General features: G+C 41.9%; 3 protein-coding genes across 3 annotated transcripts; 1 reads left to right on the forward strand and 2 right to left on the reverse strand.

Moving 5' to 3' along the window:
* Nucleotides 1–8109: 8109 nt before the first annotated feature.
* LOC108225758 (uncharacterized) lies at nt 8110–10022 on the forward strand. The gene is made up of 7 exons (XM_064080415.1): nt 8110–8226; nt 8313–8406; nt 8509–8794; nt 8882–8952; nt 9028–9301; nt 9382–9479; nt 9585–10022. Exons 2-7 carry the CDS (start codon nt 8332–8334, stop codon nt 9819–9821), a joined length of 1041 nt encoding a protein of 346 aa, XP_063936485.1. The 5' UTR covers nt 8110–8226; nt 8313–8331; the 3' UTR covers nt 9822–10022.
* A 2264-nt stretch (nt 10023–12286) lies between these two features.
* Nucleotides 12287–14653, reverse strand: LOC108226060 (uncharacterized). The gene is made up of 10 exons (XM_017401014.1): nt 14504–14653; nt 14140–14419; nt 13966–14065; nt 13757–13878; nt 13583–13664; nt 13376–13484; nt 13135–13289; nt 12938–13049; nt 12656–12856; nt 12287–12292 (listed from the first exon to the last, which is right to left on the reverse strand). The coding sequence occupies exons 1-10, from the start codon at nt 14651–14653 to the stop codon at nt 12287–12289; spliced, it is 1317 nt and encodes a 438-aa protein (XP_017256503.1).
* A 187-nt stretch (nt 14654–14840) lies between these two features.
* LOC135147244 (uncharacterized) lies at nt 14841–17534 on the reverse strand. Its single transcript, XM_064080130.1, has 11 exons — nt 17509–17534; nt 17104–17375; nt 16923–17019; nt 16704–16825; nt 16529–16610; nt 16311–16434; nt 16065–16219; nt 15856–15976; nt 15545–15751; nt 15288–15440; nt 14841–15187 (listed from the first exon to the last, which is right to left on the reverse strand). Exons 1-11 carry the CDS (start codon nt 17532–17534, stop codon nt 15182–15184), a joined length of 1365 nt encoding a protein of 454 aa, XP_063936200.1. The 3' UTR covers nt 14841–15181.
* Nucleotides 17535–25511: the final 7977 nt, after the last annotated feature.

Below are 25511 nucleotides of genomic sequence, written 5' to 3' on the forward strand. Positions count from 1 at the left end.
TCAATTCTCTGTCACTTTTACAAAAAGTGCATCGTTCTCAAACTTGAAATACATATATCACCCTTTACTCGATAAAGATAGGTGTTAACGGAGAAAACTGGTAGGTTAACAAAGATGAGGTTCACGGCGTGGATCAAGATTCTTGTTGGCGAGAATGTAGCAAGTGGTTGGTTGTTTGTTTTGGATGCGGCTGCAATTGTAAGCAAAGGGTTCAAGATTGTTAACTGGAATAGCTCTCAAGAATGATCGATGCCTACAATCTGCCTACGTACCCCTATTTGTAGGGGATCAAGCCGACACGTAGTTCTTTCTCCTAAGAGACCCATGCGGGCTGGGCCTCCCCTTCTAGAATCTTCCTCCCGAAAGGGGCCCAATACGATGAGGCCTAGCCTTGGGCCTTGTAGACTCTCGAGCACCCAAGGCTTACCCCAAATGCATGGACACTACTCCACTCCCCGACAGGGACAACCCGCCAGACTACAGAGATAGAGCCTTTCAGGGCGCGTCTTCTATTCTACCTCCACCTCCCAAGGAGGACAACTCCTCAGACTACAAGGTAGGGCCTTCTACAATTCAACAGTTGGATTTACTTATGCTTAAGGGCGTCCCCCTAAACAAAAGCATCTCCTTCTGTCCTTCTGAACCATTGCTAACTGAACTATCTTCGACAAGATGGCGCGCCCAAAGATAGGGCGCGCCCTATCTTTCTACAGGGTCACTTCTAAATCGGGTTGATCTTGATTCTTCTGGCCCAACCAGGTCTTCTTTTGTGGGCCTGGCCCATGAAGTCGGTCTTCATATAAATTATTTCCTTAAAAAGCTGAGATGTGTCTTCTCCCTCCAATCAGGGCGCGCCCACATGGAGGTCCTTCTGGGTGCGGTCAGATATGTGGTTGCTGTCAGATATGTGGACACGGCCTGATATGCGGACGCGGCCTAGCATGTGGCCACGGCCTGGCATGTGGCCACGGCTTGGCATGTGGGCGCGGCCTGACATCATGTGGATGCGGCATGAAATGTGGCCACGGCCTGAAATGTGGACGCAGCCAGACATGTGGTCGCGGCCTGGCATGTGGTCGCGGCCTGGCAAGTGGGCGCGGCCTGGCATGTGGACGCATCCTGGCAAGTGGGCGCGGCCTGTCATGTGATCCAGCCCAATCTTGAATATGTCGGCCCAAAATAGTTTTCCACCTAAAGCGCGCCCTTACTAGAGGTTCTTCTGGACGTAGTCAGATATGTGGGCGCGCCTACATATTGTCGAGCCCAATCTTTAGTGCGTAAGTCCATATCTTCATCTTATATATGGGCCTAGCCCATCAGTGAAGTTCTTGTTGAATTTTGGGCATAACAATAGGTTCTTCGTAGTTGGCACTAGTTCTTCCGAAATTAATCCTTGAAGGTGATTTTCTCATCATTGAACTGTGAGGAAGACGATGATGGTAAAGCCGATGCTGAAGTGGTTGAGTCGAGGAAGACGATGTTGTTGAAGCCGATGCTCATACCTTCTACCCCGCCTTAGATGAGGATGAGGCGCACCCTGATGGTGAAGATAATTCTTCCAATTATTGTTGAACAAGGATCTCAACTCTGCAGACGTTTGAGTTATAGGCTAATTGGGGGCGCCTCATGGTCCCTCCCGCTCTTCTAATCTTCATGTAAACCATATTTATGTAGAATCAGTCAAATATGTCTTCTTCCTACAACAGGGCGCGCCCTCAACAAGGGTCCCTCTGGACGCGGTTGGACAAGTGGCCAAGGCCTGACATGTGGGCGCAGCTTGACAGGTGGCCGAGGCCTGACAGGTGGGCGCGGCGTGACAGGTGACCAAGGCCTGACATGTGGGCGCGGCCTGACATGTGAGCGCAACCTGACAGGTGAACGAGGCCTGACAAGTGTGCGCGGCCTGACAAGTGGGCGCCGCCAATATGATTTAGATCACTCTTGAACATGTCAGCCCAACATAGTCTTCCTTCATCATCCACGTGGGCCTGGCCCATAAAGCAGGTCTTCGTATAAAACAGGGCGCGCCGCATCAGAGGTCCTTCTGGGCGCAGTCAGATATATGGGCACGGCCACATATGATTGGAGGCCTAACAACCGAGTGATTGGAGGTCTTTCATGGAGGCGCCAGTTAAGTGGGCGGCGCCAGTTAAGTGGGCGCGCCCACTTACTTAGCAGCCTAATTCTGACCATGTCCGGGCCCAAACAACATATCTCTGGTTTTCTAGTGGATTTGTCTCATCAGGCAATCTCATGTCTTCCTTCCATCAAGGCGCTCCCAGATTTTGGGTCTTCTTGGAGGAGCCAAATAAGTGGGCGCGACCACATTCTAAGCAGCCTCCATCAAGTGCTTGTTGATTTTTTGGTAACTTTCTCTCCCGGCTAGTTGAATGCCTTGTAATGGTATTTTGAAGTTTTGATCATTTCTGAATGAGCGCCTAGAACAAAGGTCGTCTCCAAGATATTAAGTGCATATTATACCTCTGGCCTCCAATATTTTACTCATAGCTCGTCTCAGGTCTCATAGTTTTGTCCAGGTCAACAACTTATATGTTGGTATTTGTCCTCGGTCTTCAACTTACATCCCGCGTCTTGTTCTAGGTCTTTGGGCTTCGACTTGCATTCTCGGTCTTGTTCTGGATCTTCGGTCTTCGACCTGTAGCCTTGGGCTTGTCTTGCGCCTTCAACCTGTATCTAGGAGCATGTCCAGGGTTTCCGACCCGAACTCGGAACTTATCTTGTGTCTCCGACCTGCACTCGAAGCCTGTCCTGGATCTCTTACCTATACTCGGAGCTTGTCCTGAGTCTCCGACCTATAGCCCGGAGTGTGTTCGGGGACTTCAGCCTTCAACCTGTAACATGGAGCTTGCCCTAAGTCTTCTCTCACAATCCTCCACAATATATACCGCCGAGACGAGCTTTCCCGGCAAGTGCTCCAAGCAATGTGTCTCTCCAAAGAGTCCACATCTGATTCGATAGGGTCCTTCCTAGTTAGCACCGAACACTCCATGATTTGGCACTTTCATCCCTGACATCATCCTGCACTAGGTCTCCCCTATTCAAAGGATTGGCCTTGACCTTGCTATTGTAGAATCGAGTTGTTCTTCGTTAATATGCCGCTTCCTGAGCTGTGACTCGCTTCTGACTTCTTCCACCATATCGGGGGTGAAGCCTCTGATTAACTTCGTTTGCCTCCTGCTCAAAGTTGTCTCTCCTTAAAGAACCTGCTTCAACCTCGACTGGAACCATTGCCTCAGGATCTTTAGAGCAAGTGAACTACCCCCCGAGTGATTGTCACACATTTGTTCATGAACTTCCATCATCTACCAGGAAGATAATGGAGCTGGGCTTCGGAAGAGTCCTTTGTTGGTTGGCTTTAAAGATGTGTTCTATTGACGCAACCAAATGTGTCCAATGATTAGATCTTTCATCATAGTCCCGAGGTGGTGTGTAGTTTCTTCAATAGGTAATATTGTCTCTGCTTGGATTTTGACGTCTGCTTCTATGTTCCGGGCTGGAAGATTGTTCTCGTCTCCCGAGGTTGTGTTCTTGTAGTTGACGAGCGAAGGATCCTTGATGACTTCGGCAAAGGCTGATTCTTGACTGGAGGTGACGTTTTTCCTCCATCAAAGTGGTGTCGAGATAATCCTGAGGGTGTTGATGTCGATAGCCTCGATCCCTGGAATGTTCTGGATATTAGGTTGGACACGCGTCGTAGATGGGATTCCCCTTTAGCTATGAGGTCACTTGGCGGCGGAGCAAGGAGATTCGATGACATGGCAAGATTTGATGGTGCAAGGAGATTCGACAACGAAGCAAGATTTGATGATGAGTTGATGATGGAACGAGAAGATTGCCGATGTCTGTTGTCGAGTTATTTGGTTGACTTGAGCATCTATGAGATTGAAGTAAAGCGTGTCTGTGCCTAAGGTGTGCCATGTTAGAAGGAGGTGCACATTCTAACATACCTTTTCCCCGCAAGGGATACAACCAATACAACATATCGTATACAAGTGTCAGGAAGAGTATTTACCTCAGGGCGCTCCCAGTCAGGGGAAGGCGCGCCTAAACTAACATTCTTCCTCCCTGCAAAGGACCCGACTAACACAATATACCGTACACAAGTACAAGAAGAATATTTACCTTAGGCGCGCCCAGTCAGGGGGAGGCGCGCTCATCGATACATTGTGCCAGCCGTGGGACTTGCTTCCTTCTGAAACCCTAAGAAAGTCTCCAGATCTAAAAATCATGCTTCCCTCATGTGTTGGCCTCTAGAACCTTCACTCCGATCTTGCCTTCATCTTTCGCCCTCACAACCGTGCCTTGTTCAATATCGATAACAAACAACCATGCTTACCGTTGTCTTTCCCTTCTGAACATGCTTCTCCATCGAACCCGTCTTCTTTTCCTTCATAACGGGCTTCTCCTTCGATCTCGTCTTTTTCTCCTTCATGACAGACTTCTCCTTCGATCCCGTCTTCTTCTCCTTCATCACGGAATTCTCCTTCGATCTCGTCTTTATCTCATTCATAACGTACTTCTCCTTCGATCCCATTATCTATCCCCTCTGAATGAACTTCTTAGATAATTCATCGTTACTCACCATGATTGGCGGCGACCAGGCGATCGGCCGTCGTAGACTGACGTTGTCTCTATCTGTTATCACAATTGCCTGTTCTTGGGGGGTGTCCCCGAACGTGATGTCGTCCGTCCGTCCGGTGTTGCTTGTCTTTCCAACGTTGTCTCCTCTGGATCTAAGATCGGGGTTCTGGTTCCCGCCGGGCGTTCTCTCGCCGTGGTTCGACATCTTTCTCCTTGATGGAAAATCTTGAACTAGCCCCTCCTTCTAGCGCCAATTTGTTAACGTAGAAAACTGGTAGGTTAACAAAGATGAGGTTCACGGCGTGGATCAAGATTCTTGTTGGCGAGAATGTAGGAAGTGGTTGGTTGTTTGTTTTGGATGCGGCTGCAATTGTAAGCAAAGGGTTCAAGATTGCTAACTGGAATAGCTCTCAAGAATGATCGATGCCTACAATCTGCCTACGTACCCCTATTTATAGGGGATCAAGCCGACACGTAGTTCTTTCTCCCAAGAGACCCATGCGGGCTGGGCCTCCCCTTCTAGAATCTTCCTCCCGAAAAGGGCCCAATACGATGAGGCATAGCCTTGAGCCTTGTAGACTATCGAGCACCCAAGGCTTACCCCAAATGCATGGACACTACTCCACTCCCCGACAGGGACAACCCACCAGACTACAGAGATAGAGCCTTTCAGGGCGCGTCTTCTATTCTACCTCCACCTCCCAAGGAGGACAACTTCTCAGACTACAAGGTAGGGCCTTCTACAATTCAACAGTTTGATTTACTTATGCTTAAGGGCGTCCTCCTAAACAAAAGCATCTCCTTCTGTCCTTCTGAACCATTGCTAACTGAACTGTCTTCGACAAGATGGCGCGCCCAAAGATAGGGCGCGCCCTATCTTTCTACAGGGTCACTTCTAAATCGGGTTGATCTTGATTCTTCTGGCCCAACCAGGTCTTCTTTTGTGGGCCTGGCCCATGAAGTCGGTCTTCATATAAATCATTTCCTTAAAAAGCTGAGATGTGTCTTCTCCCTCCAATCAGGACGCGCCCACATGGAGGTCCTTCTGGGTGCGGTCAGATATGTGGTTGCTGTCAGATTTGTGGACACGGCTTGATATGCGGACGCGGCCTAGCATGTGGCCACGGCCTGGCATGTGGGCGCGGCCTGACATCATGTGGACGCAGCATGAAATGTGGACGCGGCCTGACATGTGGCCACGGCTTGGCATGTGGGCGCGGCCTGACATCATGTGGATGCGGCATGAAATGTGGCCACGGCCTGAAATGTGGACGCAGCCAGACATGTGGGCACAACCTGATATGTGGCCGCGGCCTGGGATGTGGGCGCAACCAGACATGTGGGAGCGGCCTGGCATGTGGTCGCGGCCTGGCAAGTGGGCGCGGCCTGGCATGTGGACGCGTCATGGCAAGTGGGCGCGGCCTGTCATGTGATCCAGCCCAATCTTGAATATGTCAGCCCAAAATAGTTTTCCACCTAAAGCGCGCCCTTACTAGAGGTTCTTCTGGACGTAGTCAGATATGTGGGCGCGCCTACATATTGTCGAGCCCAATCTTTAGTACGTAAGTCCATATCTTCATCTTATATATGGGCCTAGCCCATCAGTGAAGTTCATGTTGAATTTTAGGCATAACAATAGGATCTTCGCAGTTGGCACTAGTTCTTCCGAAATTAATCCTTGAAGGTGATTTTCTCATCATTGAACTGTGAGGTTTGACTTTCAATCTCATTTTTGTTTGTTTAAAGCATTCATCAGCTCAGCTTTCATCCCGATCACGCTGTCCCTCCGTCCTCTTCAATTGTTTATATTAGAGAATAAAATCTCAACATGTATTATATTGCTCTCGTAAAACATAATTTGATAAACTATTTTGAATTTTTTCTGAATAAATATTTACTATCTAAATTTTTATAGCAAAAAGAAAAATTTCAAGAAAAAGTTATGAAATTATATTTTATATGCACTTCAAAATGTATTTCGAATAAGTCAAAAAGAGACTAAAAGAAATGAGAGATACCAGGGGAGCCGTATATAACACAGTCATTAAACAAATATATGAGCCTTCTAGTGCTTCACATTTGATCTTCTCCGATATGATCCAATGGCTTTTAAACTCGAACTAAGTGCGACTTTGATCCGGTGAAATAGGTGTTATTGCTTTCATTCAGTATCAATTACATTCTTTTGGCTAAGTAGTTTGCATTACATTGATGCCAGAATTGTTGTTACATACTCTAATATCAGGAACTAATTATAGGTTTTTTTCATATAAAGAAGAAATTATTTACCATATATTTTCAATTATGTAACTCCTTTTTCATGAGGCGGTTTTATAACAATTAGATAAAAATCGAGTTAAGATTCTCAAAATCGAATTTGATATTACGATTATAATTAAAGATTTTTGATTTTTAAAATCGTAGAGATTTGCGATTCCGATTAAGGTTTTATTCGAAAATCGAACAGACTCACGCTTTTCCTGCGTAATATTATATACTAGTATATATTTTTAATCATGTAAGTCTTTTTTCATGAGGCGGTTTTATAACCGAAATCGAATAGATAGAAATTGAATAAGATTTTTGAAATCAAAACCGAGATTATGATAATAATTAGATTTTCGATTTTTAAGATCAAAGACATGCAATTCTGGTTTCAATTTTATTCAAAAAATCAAACATACTCACGCTCTGTATACGGTGAATCCAAATATATTACTTACTAGTATTTTTGCCCGCTACGCATGGTTAGTGTTAAATATTGATTGTGAAATGTTGATTTAATGATTAATTTAGATTTTATATGTCAGTCCAAACAATTTTTTTATTGTCATATGAATATTTTTTGAAATTAAACATATATCCATTTATCCTAAACGTTTTATTGATCATCGTAAAATGAAACATACAGATGCGAAAAAAGAGCATACCATTTTTTTTCAAATTATATAAAACAATAGAGAATAATGATATTTTTGTCCTTAATCTTTTGTGATAAAGAAAACGAAAAACAATAATTGAATAAGAAAACGAAAAAAAAAGTAATTTGAAGATGATGAATATTGCGAAAACAATTGAAACAACATAGCGGTTTGTAATTTATGAGAAACAATATTTTCTTCAGCTTAGGTATTGGAAAAAATTTCTGAGAACAAATGATTTGGATACCATACGATACTCACTTTAAGCAAAATAATTGATACCTAAACATAAATAATTTGCAAAAAATGTTTAATACCTAAACATAAATAATTGATCAAATTTGCAAGGTATCCTTAAGTAGATGACTTGAATTTGGATACCATACGATACTCACTTTAAGCCAAAAATCTTTTTAAATATTTTTTCACAAACATAAATGGATCTTCAAATTACTTTTTAGGATTCCATGTAATAAAACTTTATAAAAGTTTAATGCCATAAGTTTAAATGTGTCATTACATTTATAATTTAATTATTTTTAAGAAAATGCCCCTTTCCTGTTTGGGATAATACAGCGTATGTGTTTTATATAACCTACAATACCTAATTTTTTCAGACATCTCCATCGCACAAGAGGCCGCTTTGTTCGATATGGAGTTCGAAGCCTGAAGATCGATCTGTGAACTCAGCTTATTTTACCAAGTGCTCTCATCTCTATAAGTCAATTGGGCTCCTTTACTATTAGATTTTAATTAATCATTCATCTCAATACTTTCTTATCTTTTCAGATTATACTCTTCCGAAAAAATGGAATCCTCTGGACTTGTGGCTGACAAATTTTGCTGGAAAATGAGCCACATGGACACTTCCTCTGATGAATTGGTATAATCTGATCCCTTTCCTCAAATAACTGCGTACTGTTTTAAGTCGTTGAAATCTTATTGTAAATTAGTGTTTTAAGTAGGTCAAATCTTGTTGTGACAGAGTCTTCCTCATACTTTCTGTGCGAAATATGCTCACCGACTACATGAGGATATGCACTTGAAATTGCGGAATGGTTACATTATTCCGGTTAAGTTTGATAAGAGTAAAGGTATTTTGAAGGGCCTAATGTGGTTTTTTAAGCAGTTCGAGCTCAAAGGGGGTGAAATTCTGTTGTTTGAATACTTTGGAAGATATAATATTAATGTTTATATATTGGGTACTAATTGTTCTGAGATCCGCTACCCTGATATTGTTCATTATTTGCAACAAAGTTCCTCTCGAATAGGTAGGTTATGTTTTTGTAAATAATTTAATTTGTTTGACGATTTGCTACCACTTCAAACTGGTGTTAATAAATTTGTATTACATGTAGTCACTCTGGGTGATGGAGGTTGGAGATTTGTTTGGTTCAATTTAGAGCGAACAACTACTTTTGATGAAATTGTAAGTAAAAATGTGCTACACTGTAGTAAAATGCATAAGGTCAGAAGCTTATAATAACTGAAGTTCTTTTAACAGGCACCTCCAGATGCATTCTTGATATGCTGTGCATTTTCTTTTTCTGAACCAATGACATATGTTATCAGCAATGGCAAGAAGTTTTCCTGTTCATATTGTCACACATCTCGCAAATTCAAAGGATTGGGATTCCTATCTGATAGTTTAGGACTAACTGCTATGCCTGCATTGCATATGTTGTTGTTTACTTATGAAGTTGACTCAGTCGTGTCGATTACGGCTTTTGATGAACAATTGTGTGAGATAGTGTTTCCTGGACATCCACTATCATCAGGTAAATAGTTCCACTGTAGATTTTTTTTGTTTAGTGAGAAAAACCAGTTAGTTTAACAATTATCTTTTTGCACATTGTAGAAGGTGATTCACATGATTCTTCAGTATTGAAACCAGTTAGTTTGCACTTCAAAATCACTGTTGAAAAGCGACATATGTCCACGGACTGTGATCTTATTGTAAGTTGTTTACTATCCCGTATTGTTCTGTAAATGTGTTATATTTAGTGGGACTCTGGTGTTCATGTTTATGTTTTTCATTAAATCATTTATAATATAACGCAGGAAATCTCAAATGAATTTAGAAATCTTTGTAGAATGTGGGACAAATTCCAAACAATTTTTGTTTATTCGGGAAATGGATGTTGGATGCTTCATATCTGTCGGAGGAATAACTACTACTGCTCAACGATAGAAGGTGGATGGCAGCATTTGCGAGAGGATTTGGGCTTGAATGCAGGGGACCAACTTGTTTTTGAATGTCCGGTAATGTCGGTTGACCGTTTCAGTGTGCTAGTTTAAAAGGCGGAGGGCTGACTTAGAGCTGACGTTTGGTGGAAAATGCATTTTCGCAAGCACTTGATTCTAATTTCTGTAATTTGACTATTAAAAAACTCCAGTCAGAAGTTTGGATGTTGCGTTATTTTCGATTTGTTTCACATTTTATTTCCTATGACATTTCTAATGCTGCTGTTTGGGCTTGTTAGATTTTGAACTTGCACTTATATTTCGTCGCTTTAAACTATTCCTCAGTTCAGCTTTTTGGCCTTAACATTGTTTATCAAACAATTTGCAATGCTCAACTTAGAAATATATAAGTAATTCATAATGTGGTTTGATTGTGCTCGATTTAAGCAAAACATAATTTAAGTGAACAAAAATTATATTAAAATTATCATTCATTTCGAATGGGTTTGTTTAACATTTGGAGAAGATAAGCTGGGCTGTGTTGTATCAGTTGTAGCTGTAATGCATATTAATGCAAATATTTAAAATTTTGGACATTAAGACAACCACTAACCACAAATAATAAAGAGTGTTTCAGTTGTGGAGCAAGTATTTACTGGCCTGCAGAGCTAGGGAGTCAGAATTGACATTGTGAGTTACCATACAGAGTTCTCAAGGTAAAGAATACAAAAAGCAGAGCATCCTTTCTTTAGGTTACTGTCTATTTAATTCATATATAGGAATAGAGGTTGAAAGTTGCATGCTATAATCTTTCAGAAATAGTTTCGTATAGATCTCTTCTAACAGATTATCATTGTTTACAGGGCAAATAGGTGAAAATGGAACGAACAGGCTTTGTGGCGCCTAAATTTATCAAAGTTCTCAGCCGTAAGGAGATATGCTTGAATGTGATGGTAGTATTTGTATTAAAGAACATGAATCTTATTTTCAATGGTAGTTTAATGGTGCTGTTTTATTAAATCCTTATTATGCTTTATTGTAGATGCTACCTTCTGATTTTAAGCTGAAGTATGGAGATAAGCTCCCTCCAGAGTTTGAGTTGAAGCTCAGAACGGGTTATAATCTACCAATTGATTATGATAAGAATACAGGGCTAATGAAAGGGATGTCCATTTTTTATAGGCATTTTGCGTTCAAGGGAGGGGAAGTATTAGTATTTGAATATTATGGACGGTTTGATTTGAATCTGTATATTTTAGGCGCTGATTGTTGTGAAATCGAATATCCTATGATTCTTCATCATTTCCAAACTGGAAATGCTCTTCTTCGTAAGCACTTGTTTTTCATGTGTGGTTTGGTCTATTCTATCAATCTATTAAAATGAGTTTGTCTTTAAATTTCAGCAAAGGTCCGTGATCATGGCTGGAAGTTTGTCCACTTCACTAACAACCTTCAGCGTGTTGTCAATGATATAGTATGTTATGATGTTAATAAAATATCATGTTCGGTGTATCATAATATTTTCTACTTGTCTCATTATTTGTCAGTAACTGTATTGTTTGATTAAAATTTTTTGGACAGGATGTACCTCCGCAATTTGTGGAGCTCTGTGGTGGGAAAATAGAAAAGTTCTTTACCTTCATATTAAGTAGTGGTCAATCATTTGATGGTCGATATTCAGTGAAATCTAATAAGCTAATGGGGCTGGCTGATATGTGCAAACTGTTGGGAGTAGCTGATTTGAACTCGTTTCATATGTTGTTGTTCACATATGATGGACAGTTTCGTTTTAATATAGCTGTTTTTGATGACAAACTTGTGGAGATTATATTCACTGGGACACCTATATCAAAAGGTAAAAGTATACAAAAAACTGCTATATTAAAACTGCTTGAATATGGTTTGCAGCTGTTAGTATAGAAAAAACCTAAAACGATTTAGTATGGTTAATCTTATTTTGTTTTTATGTATGTCGATTCAGTAGAAACATCTGATGAGGCATACATGGCAGACAGCTTTGAAATTACAATTCAACCTTTCCATATGCTACAATATTGCCATGGAGTGGTAATTATAACTAATTTCTTAGAATTCTGATTGCAGTTTTGGTATGTGTTCCCATTAATTCTCAGCTATTTTTATAATTTTCTATAGGACATACCAGCTGCATTCAGGAAGAATTGGAATCAGTGGGGAAAAACTGATTACATTAATGTGTATGAGGGTGATCGTTCTTGGAGACTTGAAATAAAACACAGAGCTGACTGGAAACGTGCAACAATTCACAAAGGGTGGTTGCAGTTACGTGATGATTTAGAGCTTTCAGTTGGTGACAGATGCATATTCAAGTGTTCTAAGGATTCATACAAAGATTTTAAACTTGCAGTGGAGAAATGTGAGACTGCAGTATAATCTGTTTGCTTGGTTAACTATTGATTCAGATATGAAACAAATTATTAGTACATTGTGTCATCAAAAATGTGTCCTAACCAAGTCTTTAATTAATGTATGGGCAAACAGAAGTTATTTGTTTTAGTATTTGATGACTGATAAAATTATGATGAGGTTGTTATGATCTATCATTGCTGCATTTGTAAATAGGAAACAATAGGCATTCACTGGCAAGACATATTACAGTGATTGTTGAACATGATTCTTAATAACAAATTTAGACACAAATTGGCATGCTTTCTAATAGTAAAAAGTCATGATGTCTTAATGTCTTTAGGTGAAACATACTAAACTTAGGAATAAAGGTTACACTTGATTCTCGTCGAAACATCTGAGTGCCTCAATTTGTCTCGTTCGGTGTGTTGCTTATGCCAGAAAGAGTGTCCAGATGGTAGCTTGATGAAGATGGCTGTTTAGGAGAGAGAGGTTTTAAGTAATGCTAGATGAGAATTTATTCAGATACATAAGATCAAGATAATTAGTAAGCATAAACATACCTCAGTTTGCATCTGTTCGATTGGATGTGGAATACTTTCATCTTCACTGTCATCATGAACACTAAATCCTTCCATTATGTCTTCTGCATTATAAATAGGGTATCCCTCAGTTATATTTTCTTTGCTTATGAGTAGCTTGATTGTGCAGTCTTTGTTCTCCAAATTCTTTAACAGGAGTGGTATAGTTTGATCGGTGTGTCCCTGTGATGCCAATTAATTTAAATGTCATCATTTAGAATGGAAATTAAAATGTCAGTACAATGTATTGATGTGGAGTTTTACCTCATCAATAATGCTGAAGACAGTTTTTCCAATTAGTGTGCGAACTTCACGATCTTCTAGCTGAATATCAATTGCACCTGTTTCGTCCGAAGCGAAAATACAAATTTGGAATCTGTTGTATTGCATTGTTAGTTCAATACAGTTATAACATGCAACTGTAAACGTATTTGCAGTTGTAGAGCAATTCTCATATTTACTTCTTATCTGGATATGACCCTGTCCTATCGTAGTATTTGCAGTTGTAGATGTTGTCCGTAAACTCTGTTTCTTTGTAGCATGAGGTACAAACATTCACAAACCACCTGCTAACATTCTGTATTTTCCTGATTTTGACTTGACAGAAAACCTCCTTCTGCATATGAATTTTTCCCATAAATTAGAAAAAGATTTGAGAACTGTTGAAAGTGAAATCAGCTTGTAATAGCTACAGCGTCAAACCTGAATCTTATCCTCTTTGAAATCTTTAATGGCTTGCACTTTAAATGTATTTGTACTTGGGTTACTTCCATAATCCAGGTTGGTGGCTGGAAATGATTTGTTTGACAACCTGCCAAAAATTTGCTTTTTATAAGAATAGGATACAAATATCGCTAATGCTTGTTAACTGGCTGTTGGTGTTTATTTAGTTTATCAGATAGAAGTTACCTCTTTCTGATCTCAGCCACTTTCCGGTGGTTACAGTTGAGATAAAAGTTTGTTGCACTCGCATTAGCTATTCCGATTTCGTCTAAGGTTAAAATATTGGAATCCAAATTAAGCATCGACAGAGTAGTACTTTATATTAGTAGAGGAGATGTGTGCATTAGAACTCATAATTACCTTTCCACTCTTGTACTCGAACACTCCCAATGACAATGATAATCGGCCATTCCAAATTTGGTTTCAGTGCTTTCGAGAATCTTACAGCAAACTCATCCCAGAAAGTTACTTTCACATATTTGCTGCACATGAGAACATTATGAAGTTGTGTTTGGGTATAGCAACTTAAAGTAGTATAAATAGAATATGTGCCTTCTGTGAACACCCACCTCCCATCAGTGATTCTAAATTTGATTTGGTCTTGCAATATACCATGTCTATTTCGTATTTTGGCCAGAGGTTTTGGTTTCTCCATAACTCCAATGACATCTAATTTGCAAGAAAGATTAAGTTAAGTCGAAGCAGAAAAAAGACTGAAAAGTAGAAGGAACCATAAATCTTACCAGTGAGATACATGTTCTGCTTTGATAGTGAAGGAAGGTCAGATAGATCAAAGAAATCAAAGACATAATTTTCAATGTTAACAGCTTTTTCGTCCAACAGTGTGATTTTAGTTTGACTATCGAAAACGATCTGTATATCCTTCCAAACACATCGAAATTTGTCATCCAAGGTGTAATCATTTACTGTGAAATTCTCTATCAAGTAAGCTTTGCCAACTTCTAGAATTTCAGCAAGTTCATCAGCCTCAGATCCAGGAACAAATGCATGAATGCGTACACGCTTTGAAAAGAGGGAAGTATTTTCAAGTTAGATATATATTTCAAATGCGCTGCGAAAAAAATAAGTTCGAAATGTAACACTTACTTTACTATCCACCAGTAAAATGTTGAAGCTTTTGAAAACTTGTTTCGCTTTAGTGAAGCCTCTCCATACATGCATTACTCTTGCTTGAACCTTCCAATCATATTTCCCCTTCCTCAAATCCTTGAACGAATCGTACTTAGGTGGAGCCATCTTGATGGTTTGTGTTTGCGTTGTCTGGCTAATGAGTTGGATACTATGTCTATTTAAGAAGTCACTCTTTGTTCAACAAATAACAAAAAATTGCTTGTAATTAATAGTACTGTTTTGTTAGCTTGGGTGCAGATAAGAAATTCAAATCTATTAGGATTGAAATTTCATTGATGTCTAAGGTGCAGTAGTTAACAGTACCCAAAATCGTGTATAGAAATTATTGTAGAGATGGAATTCTTAAATGTTATATTGCTACTTTCATTAATCGAAAATAGCAGCACATACTTATGAGAAATGGCAAATCACAGAAACGCATTCAATTGGAGCTTGTCCACTGTATGAAAGACATTACACTTAAACATTGTGTCAAAAGAAGTTCAGCAGAACAATTAATAGGAGTACTCTGTTCAGCAGAAAATAATGTCTGCCAAAATGATTCGAATATAGAAATAGGTATCAAACAAAAGGCCCATAACAGCTGCTGGCATATTTTCCTCTGCTGAACATTGATTCCATAAAATGGAGGTTCTAATCCTGCAATACAATTTGTATCTCTATTAAATACTCAGGAGTGAAATAAACAAAATGGCAAGATTATAATGACACAGCTGAATGACTATTCAACATGACTTACACTGTCTTTCTTGATGTTTTTACGCTTGGTCATTGTAACAATTTCATCTGTGTTGAATGCCACATGTTCAGTTCTCTTGCGTGGCCTCTGCTTGTTTGTTGACTTCTCAGTTGCTGGACTATCAGTTGCACGATTTAATGTTTCATTCAAATCCTGTAGTGAGATGAAAAATTTAATTTGTATTTGACATTATAAATAAAATAGACAATACAGCTTGTAATTAGTTAAATTTTGCCAAATGTATAGTAAGTACTTACCACAGCCATAGAGTCTTGCTTGGAGGTCAGAGAGGTTACTTCACCAGGAACGTGGTCTCCGAGCATTTCAGGAGGCTCGTCAATTGAATGAGCAACGTAAACATTACTTTTGCTCTCGACATTGCTCTCACCTATGATCAAGGTAACAATGAATTCTTTCTTTTCAAATTCCTTGAGCACGGGAGGAAATGATATTGCATCGCCAACCTGTATTTGATGTTGTTAAATTTTGACAAAAGAACCAGTTAGGATATGAAATGTGCATGCGTACACTAATCAATACATAAAAATAGTAAATGATTATTACTTACCTGAGATTCGTCATTCTCAATGTCAAAAACATTCTTTCCGGTGATTCTTTGTATCTCTTCATCAGGAAACACAATCCCAATACAACCACTTGAGTCGTTGCAGACAGTAGCCAATCGAAATCTGTTCATTATAAGAATAAGCCTCTAACTTTTAAAGACTGTACAGCACGGATTTGAAAATTATATGAGAATTTTAACTGGATAAATACCTCTTGTCGGGAAAGGGGATACTTCTTTTACAATTCAGACATTTATATCTTCCATCAAGAATGTCCACCTCTTCAGCACAGGAGGTACAGACATTATCATACCAATTAGTCTTCTCCTCGACCTTCTTCACAGTGACTTGGCATTTATACTTTTTCTGGCCATCAAATGGTTAGTAAATTAAATACATAAGATATAAAAATAATGTGTTGTACTTGGAACAATGTATTTTGTCAGAAAATGAAAACCTGAATGCATTCGGCAGTGAACTTTTTAATCTCAGAAATTTGGTAGATTTTGTCATCAATCACTTCTTCGACAAAAACCTGTTGGACAACCTCACATTTTCTGTTTGATGAAGAAGCGACCAATCTAGGCAACAAACTATTAAGAATTAGTTGGCGTCATTCCTAATATTTTAAATTCATAGTCAAGAAAGAGTGGTATTGAATTAGTGATTGTAAACCTTTTCTTTAAAATGTTGACACTATAGTGCTCAGGGTTTAGATAAAACCTTGTTGCCGGATAGTTCTTCAAACAGATTGATCCTATATAAAAAAATTGGCAGACCTAACATTAAGCTTTACAATTTGTTGATAAATACGATGGCAAGTGTACAGATCAATGAATGAGTATAGTACCCTCATGTTGCTGAACTTTGGCAAATGCAATTACAATCACAACTTGTTCCTCAGTGGTTTTTTTTAACTGTTTCTCAAGTTCCTCGGCAAGGTCATTGAAGAAGGTCACCCTCATGTCACAACTATTAATGGAAATGTAAATGGAATAATTGCAATATAACAGGTGTGTTTTTCATTAAATCTAATATTTGGAGTGTAAAAAGGTTGTAGAATAGTTACCTTCCATCAGTGATAACAAATCGAATGTGTGATTTGCTATTGTCATCTTTTGAGAAAACACGTTCCACGTATTTGTTTGTTATGACACCAACCACATCTGTGTAAACTAAAAATTGTTTACAATCAACACTTCAACACTTATTGTTATAACTAACTAAATGGAGCTATTAGTTCGGTTTACCTATGAGAAAGCGTTGATCTGTCAGAAACTTTGAAGCATCAGCGAGATCAAACAAATCAAAAGCATGCTTTGGGAAAATATTTGCATCTCTTTTATCTAAAACCAGATTTGTGTAGTTGTCAAAGTATATGTGTTTCTCAGTTCGAATTGCTCTATTGTTTTCTTCTCCCTTATACTTTTTCACATGAAAGTTAGAAATACGGTAAATGTTGCCTTCCTTGAGATCTTCTTTGAAAAAGTCACATATATTTGTGTTGTGCCATAAAATCTCCCTGGGCTTATTTTATAGCCCATCATGTTATTTGGGCTTCACTTGGGCTTATTGGAGTCGTTTGGTTAAGAATAATGGGCTTCACCATGGCTGGGTGGATCATTGAAGGTGTGTAAGAAGGTGTACGGACTTACATTGGAAACTTAATGAAGGCTGCCATCAGAATGGGGTTGCACCTGAAGGCGCTTTAGGGGTTACCGCTGCTAGGGGTTACCGCTAAGTGCGTCCTGGCTTGCAGTTATGGGGCCGCAGCTAGGGGATGCCGCTGGCAGGGCTTCCGCCGCCTGGGCAGAATGGCAGGCAGACTTCAAACAGGACTCTTCTTCCTTGTTTCTAGGAGGACGAAGTGGAGACATATTGGGAGTGTATCAGCTATTATTTATCTACGAATTAAGAGATAAATACGTGCATTATGGAGATAATTACAATCGGGGAAGATAATTCAAGAATATTCGGATAATTGTGCAAGATGAAGGCTTCAAGTGACCTACTTGGAGTGGGATACCGCTGGATAACTACTGAAAGAAGGCTGTTTTATCTTAAACTCGAGGGGATAAGAGCTTATCTCTTCAGAGTCCTAAATCAAGAACTACATGGGCTTGATCCCTATAAATATAGGGTATGTAGGCACCTTGCAAAAGGACGAGAATCATTTTTCACGAGTTCTACACTCTAAAGAGAGGCACGTGTAACCTTTGTGACAGATATTTCCGGGCAATTGCAGGACGGAATTCCATAATTCCGGCCTCGTTGTTTGATTCTTTGCAAGCTCAGCCCTTAAACACACTTGTTTCTCATTTGTTTTCTTAGTTTATGTTAACGGTAGCCCCTAAGAGCTATCCGTGATTTTCGTAGTTGTAATAGATATCCCTATAATTGTGCTATACGGTTCTGGGGGTGTTGTACCAATTCCTCTCACAACACTTTTTGGCGCTAGAAGGAGGGGATTACTGATCTTAGAGAGGAGAGATGTCAGAAATTCCCGAAAATACTGAAAACCCCAAGACGCCGGAAGGCGCTACGCAGGATGAAAGTGATCTTCCAAGCGGAGAACTGACCCGCGAGGAGATGAAGGCAAAAATGAAGAGAATGAGTAGGAGGATTGCCTCCTTGAAAAGAAAGTCAGCAAGGTCGAAAAAGGCTAGCAAGGTGACTCCCACCAAGCTAGATTTCGGTGCAGGAGACGGCAGGAAAGAAGGCGGCAACCCTGAGAAAGAAGCTAACCCCGAAATGGATGATAGAGAGCACTCACAGGCCGCTAGTGTGTTCGACCGCCTTGGGAGGAAACTGACCGAGCAAGACTTGCGGCACAGGCTTGGCAGCAAGGCCCCTAACGGGGATGGACCTGAAGGCTCGCAGCATAGGGCTCCTCCCAGTCAACGACTGGAAAAGCCCGTGTCTGAAGCTCGATCAAAGGACAAAAACCAAAGGCCGTCAAAGGTTATCTCCATTCATGACGGTGAGGAAAGCTCAGGGTCGCACAATGATAATGAAGTGAGCAAGAAGAAAGATCAACCCCTGGATGATGACTATGAGGTTGCACTCAATGATGGGGATGATAAGTGCAAGATGGAAGAACTACTGGAAGCCCTAAAGAAGGTGAAAGCCGATAAGAAGTCGAAAGCCGAGCTTACCGTAAAGTCACCCTTCACTAAGAAGGTTAGGGAGTCACCCCTACCTCGTATCTACAGGGGGGTCGGCGACCTGCGATTTAACGGAACCACGGATCCCGTGGAGTATCTTAGCCGGTTTGACACTGAGATGGAGGTCTACCAGATTCCGGACCTCACAAAATGTCGCTTGTTGGCTGCAACCCTCAGGGATGACGCTCATCACTGGTTCAAGAGGCTTCCCGCTGACTCCATCAGCTCTTGGAGGAAAATGTGCGAACTATTTGTGGGACAATTCAGGGCTTCCGTCACTTATGCCCCACCTGCCAACACCCTGGCCAATATTAAGCAAAAGGAACATGAGACATTGAGAGAATATTTCAAGCGCTTCAACGCAGAGGTACCCCGGGTTAGGCCAACTTCAAAGGAAACCCTGAAGAACTTCTTGATAGCGGGGGTAAGGCCCGGAACAGACTTTTGGAAGGAGTTGCAAGGGCGGGAGCCTGAAACCCTAGCTGACTTCTTTGCTAGGGCTGAACCCCATAAAGTGATCGAGGAATCCCTGGCTAAGTTGAAGAAGGAGTCAAAGTCTGAAAGCCGTAGCAGCTGGAAAAACAAGAGGGATAGGTCTTATAGCCCAGATAGGAGGAACACCTACAAGAGGAATCCCTACGTAAGGCCTGCTGGTGAAAAACCCTCGAGCCGAGACGGCAAGACCTCACCCATTACCGTGAACACAACCAGCACGCAGGGCTTCGACAAGTCAAGGTTGACAATGAGGAAGACAAGAGAAGCAAGATACCACGAATACACACCGCTGACGGCTTCTATAGATCACATTTTTGAGGTCGGAGACAAGGCGAGACTCTTCCGGAAGCCCTTTCGAAATGGACCCCCTGGAAAGAAAGATCAGGGAAAATATTGTGCTTTCCACGATTTGAACGGACATGACACGGCGGAATGTGTTCATCTTAAAGACCACATAGAGGATCTTATCAGAACAGGGTACCTGACGGAGTTTGTAGCCCAAGAGGCTAAGAAATATAAGGAAAAGAAAGCTGAAAGGGCAAATAACCAGGAAGCCAACCGTAACACCCGCGCTGGTAGTGTACGAATGATCATCGGAGGGCCCTTCGTGGGAGGCCAGGGACGCAGTGCTATGAAGAGATATGTACGGGAAGCCCGAGGGCCGCCCTTAACCAATGTGTGCCATCTGTCTGAAAGGCCTCCCAAAATGTTCAAAGGGGAGACTACGGACATTACCTTCACTGAGGGGGATGCGCGCGCGGTACACCATCCTCATAGCGATGCCCTGGTGGTAACAGCCGTGATCGGAAATGTCAATGTACACAGGCTTCTTGTCGATAACGGAAGCTCTGTCAATATCTTGGCCTACAGTGCGTACCAAAGAATGAAAATGGCGGATAAGGATATGATGGCTTGCTATAATGAGTTGTATGGTTTTACGGGGAATGCTGTCCAGATTGTTGGAAGGGTAAGACTCCCGATCACCCTCGGAGTGGAACCCCGGGCTGTCACTCAGGTTGCAGAATTCATGGTAGTCAACGAAGACATCTCCTATAACGGGATCCTGGGCAGACCTATCTTAAGGGACATGCGGATTGTAACCTCGATATACCACCTATCCATGAAGTTCCCAACCCCCAATGGGGTAGGATGTGTACGAGGATGTCAGGCTGACTCCCGGGAATGTTATAGTAATGCTTTGAGGTCCGCAGTAAAAGCCTGTAAAGAAGCCCAACAGATGGATGAAGACATCCCGGAGAGCTGTTACAAGCAGGTGGATATTGAAGAGGAACCTGAAACCAAGGCTCAGGGAAAGGTTTTAATAAAGTTTGTGAAAGCAACCTGCAACATGGTGATTATCGTGCAACATCCGGGGGAAGACCCTTATCTAGAAGCCTCGCATGCCGTGCATGAAGGGCTTGCATCCACGGATACACTCCCGGTGAAAAACATTGATACAGCTGAAACCCTGGTTGAAGGGATTGTGGAAGATGTTACTGACAGTGACTTTGAAGGGGATGGTCAAAAGCAGCCCCAAAATAAAAAGCAAGAAAATGAGTGCGAGGCACCTTGTGACTTCAATAGTGCTATGGTAACCTACCAACTCGGAAACCGAACACGGCTTCCCGTTCATGAAATCCTGGGTACGCAACCCCAAGAGGGTGGCAGCAAAGAGGTTACCGTTGAGATCGACCTCGACCCAAGGATGCCGGAAACCCAGGTGAAGACTGGAGCAGCCGGGGATACCCTGTCCATCTTGGTGGATGAGTCCGACCCCACTAAAGAACTAAAAATTGGGGAGCAATTGGGGCTGGACCTAAGGGAAACCCTGACCGCATTCTTAAAGAATAATCTGGACGTCTTCGCTTGGAACCATTCGGATATGATCGGGATTCACCCGGAAGTCATGTGCCACCACCTCAATATTGACCCAGACAGGAAGGGAGTCAGACAGAAGAGAAGACCAATTAGTGGGGAAAGGGCTGCCGCTCTTCAAGAAGAGGTAGACCGACTATTAAAGGCAGGCCTAGTGAAGGAAGCTTTCTACCCCACATGGCTAGCAAACCCGGTGTTGGTGAAGAAACCTAACGGAAAATGGAGAACTTGCATAGACTTTACTGATCTGAACAAGGCTTGCCCTAAGGATAGCTTCCCGCTTCCTCGAATTGACCAATTGGTGGATTCCACTGCGGGGCATGCACTGTTAAGCTTCATGGACGCCTATTCGGGCTACAATCAGATCCCCATGTTCGAGCCAGATCAGGAACACACCTCCTTCATCACTGACAGGGGGCTTTATTGCTATATAGGCATGCCGTTTGGGTTGCTAAATGCCGGGGCTACATATCAGAGGCTGGTCAATAAGATGTTTAAAGATCAGATTGGAAGGACTATGGAAGTGTATGTAGATGACATGTTGGTAAAATCAAAGGAAGCTTACGATCATGTTACACACTTATCAGAGATGTTCGACATACTGAGGGATTACAGGATGAAGTTGAATCCCCAAAAATGCGTATTCGGGGTTGAATCTGGCAAGTTCTTGGGCTTCATTGTCAATCACAGGGGAATCGAAGCTAACCCTGCGAAGATCAAGGCCTTAATTGAAATGAGGTCGCCTAGGAACGTAAAGGAGGTGCAATGCCTTACAGGCCGGGTCGCCGCCCTAAACCGGTTTATCTCAAAATCCTCAGACAAATGTAGAGAATTTTTTGCAGCCATAAAAAAGGGACAAAAATTTGAATGGACGACAGAATGTGAGGCTGCTTTCCTGAAGCTGAAAGAGCAACTTGGAAGCCCGCCCCTGTTGGCCAAGCCAACGGAGGGTGAAGCCTTGATCCTTTACCTAGGGGTTTCCGAGTTCTCAATTAGCGCTGTCCTGATCAAGGAGGAAGAGCAAGCCCAACAGCCAGTATACTATGTGAGCAAGAGATTACTTGATGCTGAAACCCGCTACTCAAACATGGAGAAGTTAGCCTATGCACTAATTTTGGCTTCCCGCAAATTAAGGCCTTACTTTCAGGCTCACAAGATTGAAGTACGAACATCCTTCCCTCTCAGACAGGTCTTGCACAAGCCGGAAGCCTCGGGAAGAATCATGAAATGGGCAGTCGAGCTGGGCCAGTTTGACATAGAGTACAAGCCTAGAACCGCAATAAAAGGGCAAGCGCTAGCTGACTTCATCTTGGAATTTCCACCCACTTTTGAAGTCGAAGGGATGGAATGCATACCTGAACCCCAGTCTTCAGTAGCCATACCTGAGAATTGTTCCCCTTGGTGGAACCTGTACGTCGATGGGGCTGTAAATGGAAATGGGGCCGGGGCTGGCATTGTCTTAGTCAGTCCGGAAGGCCATAAGCTGCAAAGCTCCATTCATTTCGACTTCAATGCCACTAACAACGACGCGGAGTATGAAGCCCTAATAGCTGGCCTGAAGCTGGCCTTGGAAATGAGAGTGGAAAACATGAATGTTTACAGTGATTCTATGCTGGTAGTCTGGCACATCCGAGGAGGCTTCCAAGCTAGGGGTCCCCGCACCGATCTCTATATGCGGTATGCCCAGGAACTAATCGGGAAATTCAGGGAAATCAAGCTAGAGCAAATACCAAGGTCAGAGAATGCAGATGCCGATGCCTTAGCCAAATTAGGCTCTCAGAGGGATGCACACATGCTCGGGGTGATCCCCCTCGAAATCCAGTATCAGCCTAGCATCCCCAAAATTGAAGTCATGGATGTTGAAGCTGATGAGACTAACCTCTGGACAACCCCAATCCATGAATACATAGCCAACGGAACCCTGCCTACAGATAAGGATGAGGCCAGGAAATTGAGGTACAAAGCAGCCCAGTATGTAATTTATGATGGGATCCTTTACAAAAGGGGATTCAATCGGCCCCTCCTCAGGTGCGTTGCTGGGGTAAGGTGCGAATACATTATGCGCGAGGTGCATGAGGGGATCTGTGGGAATCACTCGGGGGGTGCCTCCCTCGCTCACAAAATCCTCCGTCAAGGCTACTACTGGCCTACCCTCCACAAGGATGCTCATGCCTTCGCCAGGGCCTGTGACAGCTGCCAGAGGTTCTCTAATACAAACAAGAGCCCCGCGGTACCCCTAAAGACCCTGACAAGCCCCTGGCCGTTTGCTGTTTGGGGTATAGATCTGATTGGTGAATTACCAAAAGGGAAAGGAGGGGTGAAATATGCAGTCGTGGCTGTAGATTACTTTACTAAATGGGCTGAAGCTGAACCCCTAGCTTCCATCACTGCAAGGAAGTTGGTAGACTTCGTTTGTCGCGCAATCGTCTGTCGTTACGGGGTTCCCTACAAGCTCATATCAGACAATGGGAAACAGTTTGACAGCAATGAAATGATGAATTTTTGTGAAAACCTTGGCATAAAGAAAGGCTTCTCCGCGGTGTGCCACCCTCAGAGCAACGGTCAAACGGAGGCCGTAAACAAGATTATTAAGCACACCCTGAAAGCCAAATTAGAAGAGAAAAAGGGATGCTGGCCAGAAGAACTTCCCATGGTGTTGTGGTCTTACAATACCACTCCAAGGTCTACCACCGGCGAAACCCCGTTCACCTTAACATACGGGTGTGAAGCCATGGTTCCCGTGGAAGTTGGAGCGGGATCTTTTCGAAGGGATAACTACGACCCTGAGAATAATGAAGTCAACCACAGGCTCTACTTAGATCTGATTGAAGAAGTACGAGATACGGCTCAGTTGAAACTTGCTGCATATCAACAGAGGACCCGTAAATATTTTGATAAGAAAGTAAGGGCTCGACCCCTCAAAACGGGAGACCTAGTTCTCAGAAAAATGATGCCTAACATGAGGGTTCCCGCTCATGGGGCCTTCGGTGCAAAGTGGGAAGGCCCATATATCATCAAAACAGTGCTTTGGGAAGGTACCTATCACCTCACAGACATGGATGGAAGACTCATACCACGGGCATGGAATGCCCAACACTTAAAGAGGTATTACCAGTAGCTTCACCCGTGTAGTATTTCTGTAGGCTTCGGCTTAGGGGTCAGGAAATAAAGGCGATTTATTAGTTGTAATCGCTATGCTTTTAGGAGAATTATCAGGCTACTATTTGCTTTACTTGCTAGGACGCTCGGGGGGTAGTGTCGTTGCACCCCCCAATATTATACTATGTCAATTTCTACCATGTGGTTCAATAAAATTTCACAGCTTTCCGTTATGAAAATGTTGTGTATGCTTACTTGCTTACCATGATTGTTAATTGAATACTTCATGTATGCTTTAAAAATTATTTAAGGCTTCAATTGCATCTAGTCCTCCACCATAATTAAAATTATGCTAAAGAACTCGGGGGGTAGTAGGCGTATCATCAACATTACTCATTTGGCTTAAAATTCAAATAAATTTGGAAATCGAAAATGCTAAATACACTAAAACTCGTAAACACAACTTGATAACTTGGCTACACCGGTGGGAAGGAAAGCTTTTCAAGCTTCCAAGGTTTCAAGCCTATCAAGGCTTTCAAGGCTAAAGCTTTTCAAGCTTTCAAGGTTTCAAGCCTATCAAGGCTTTCAAGGCTAAAGCTTTTCAAGCTTTCAAGGTTTCAAGCCTATCAAGGCTTTCAAGGCTAAAGCTTTTCAAGCTTTCAAGGTTTCAAGCCTATCAAGGCTTTCAAGGCTAAAGCTTTTCAAGCTTTCAAGGTTTCAAGCCTATCAAGGCTTTCAAGGCTAAAGCTTTTCAAGCTTTCAAGGTTTCAAGCCTATCAAGGCTTTCAAGGCTAAAGCTTTTCAAGCTTTCAAGGTTTCAAGCCTATCAAGGCTTTCAAGGCTAAAGCTTTTCAAGCTTTCAAGGTTTCAAGCCTATCAAGGCTTTCAAGGCTAAAGCTTTTCAAGCTTTCAAGGTTTCAAGCCTATCAAGGCTTTCAAGGCTAAAGCTTTTCAAGCTTTCAAGGTTTCAAGCCTATCAAGGCTTTCAAGGCTAAAGCTTTTCAAGCTTTCAAGGTTTCAAGCCT

The sequence above is a fragment of the Daucus carota genome, chromosome 6 (genome assembly GCF_001625215.2).
Source record: "Daucus carota subsp. sativus chromosome 6, DH1 v3.0, whole genome shotgun sequence".
NCBI lineage: Eukaryota > Viridiplantae > Streptophyta > Magnoliopsida > Apiales > Apiaceae > Daucus > Daucus carota.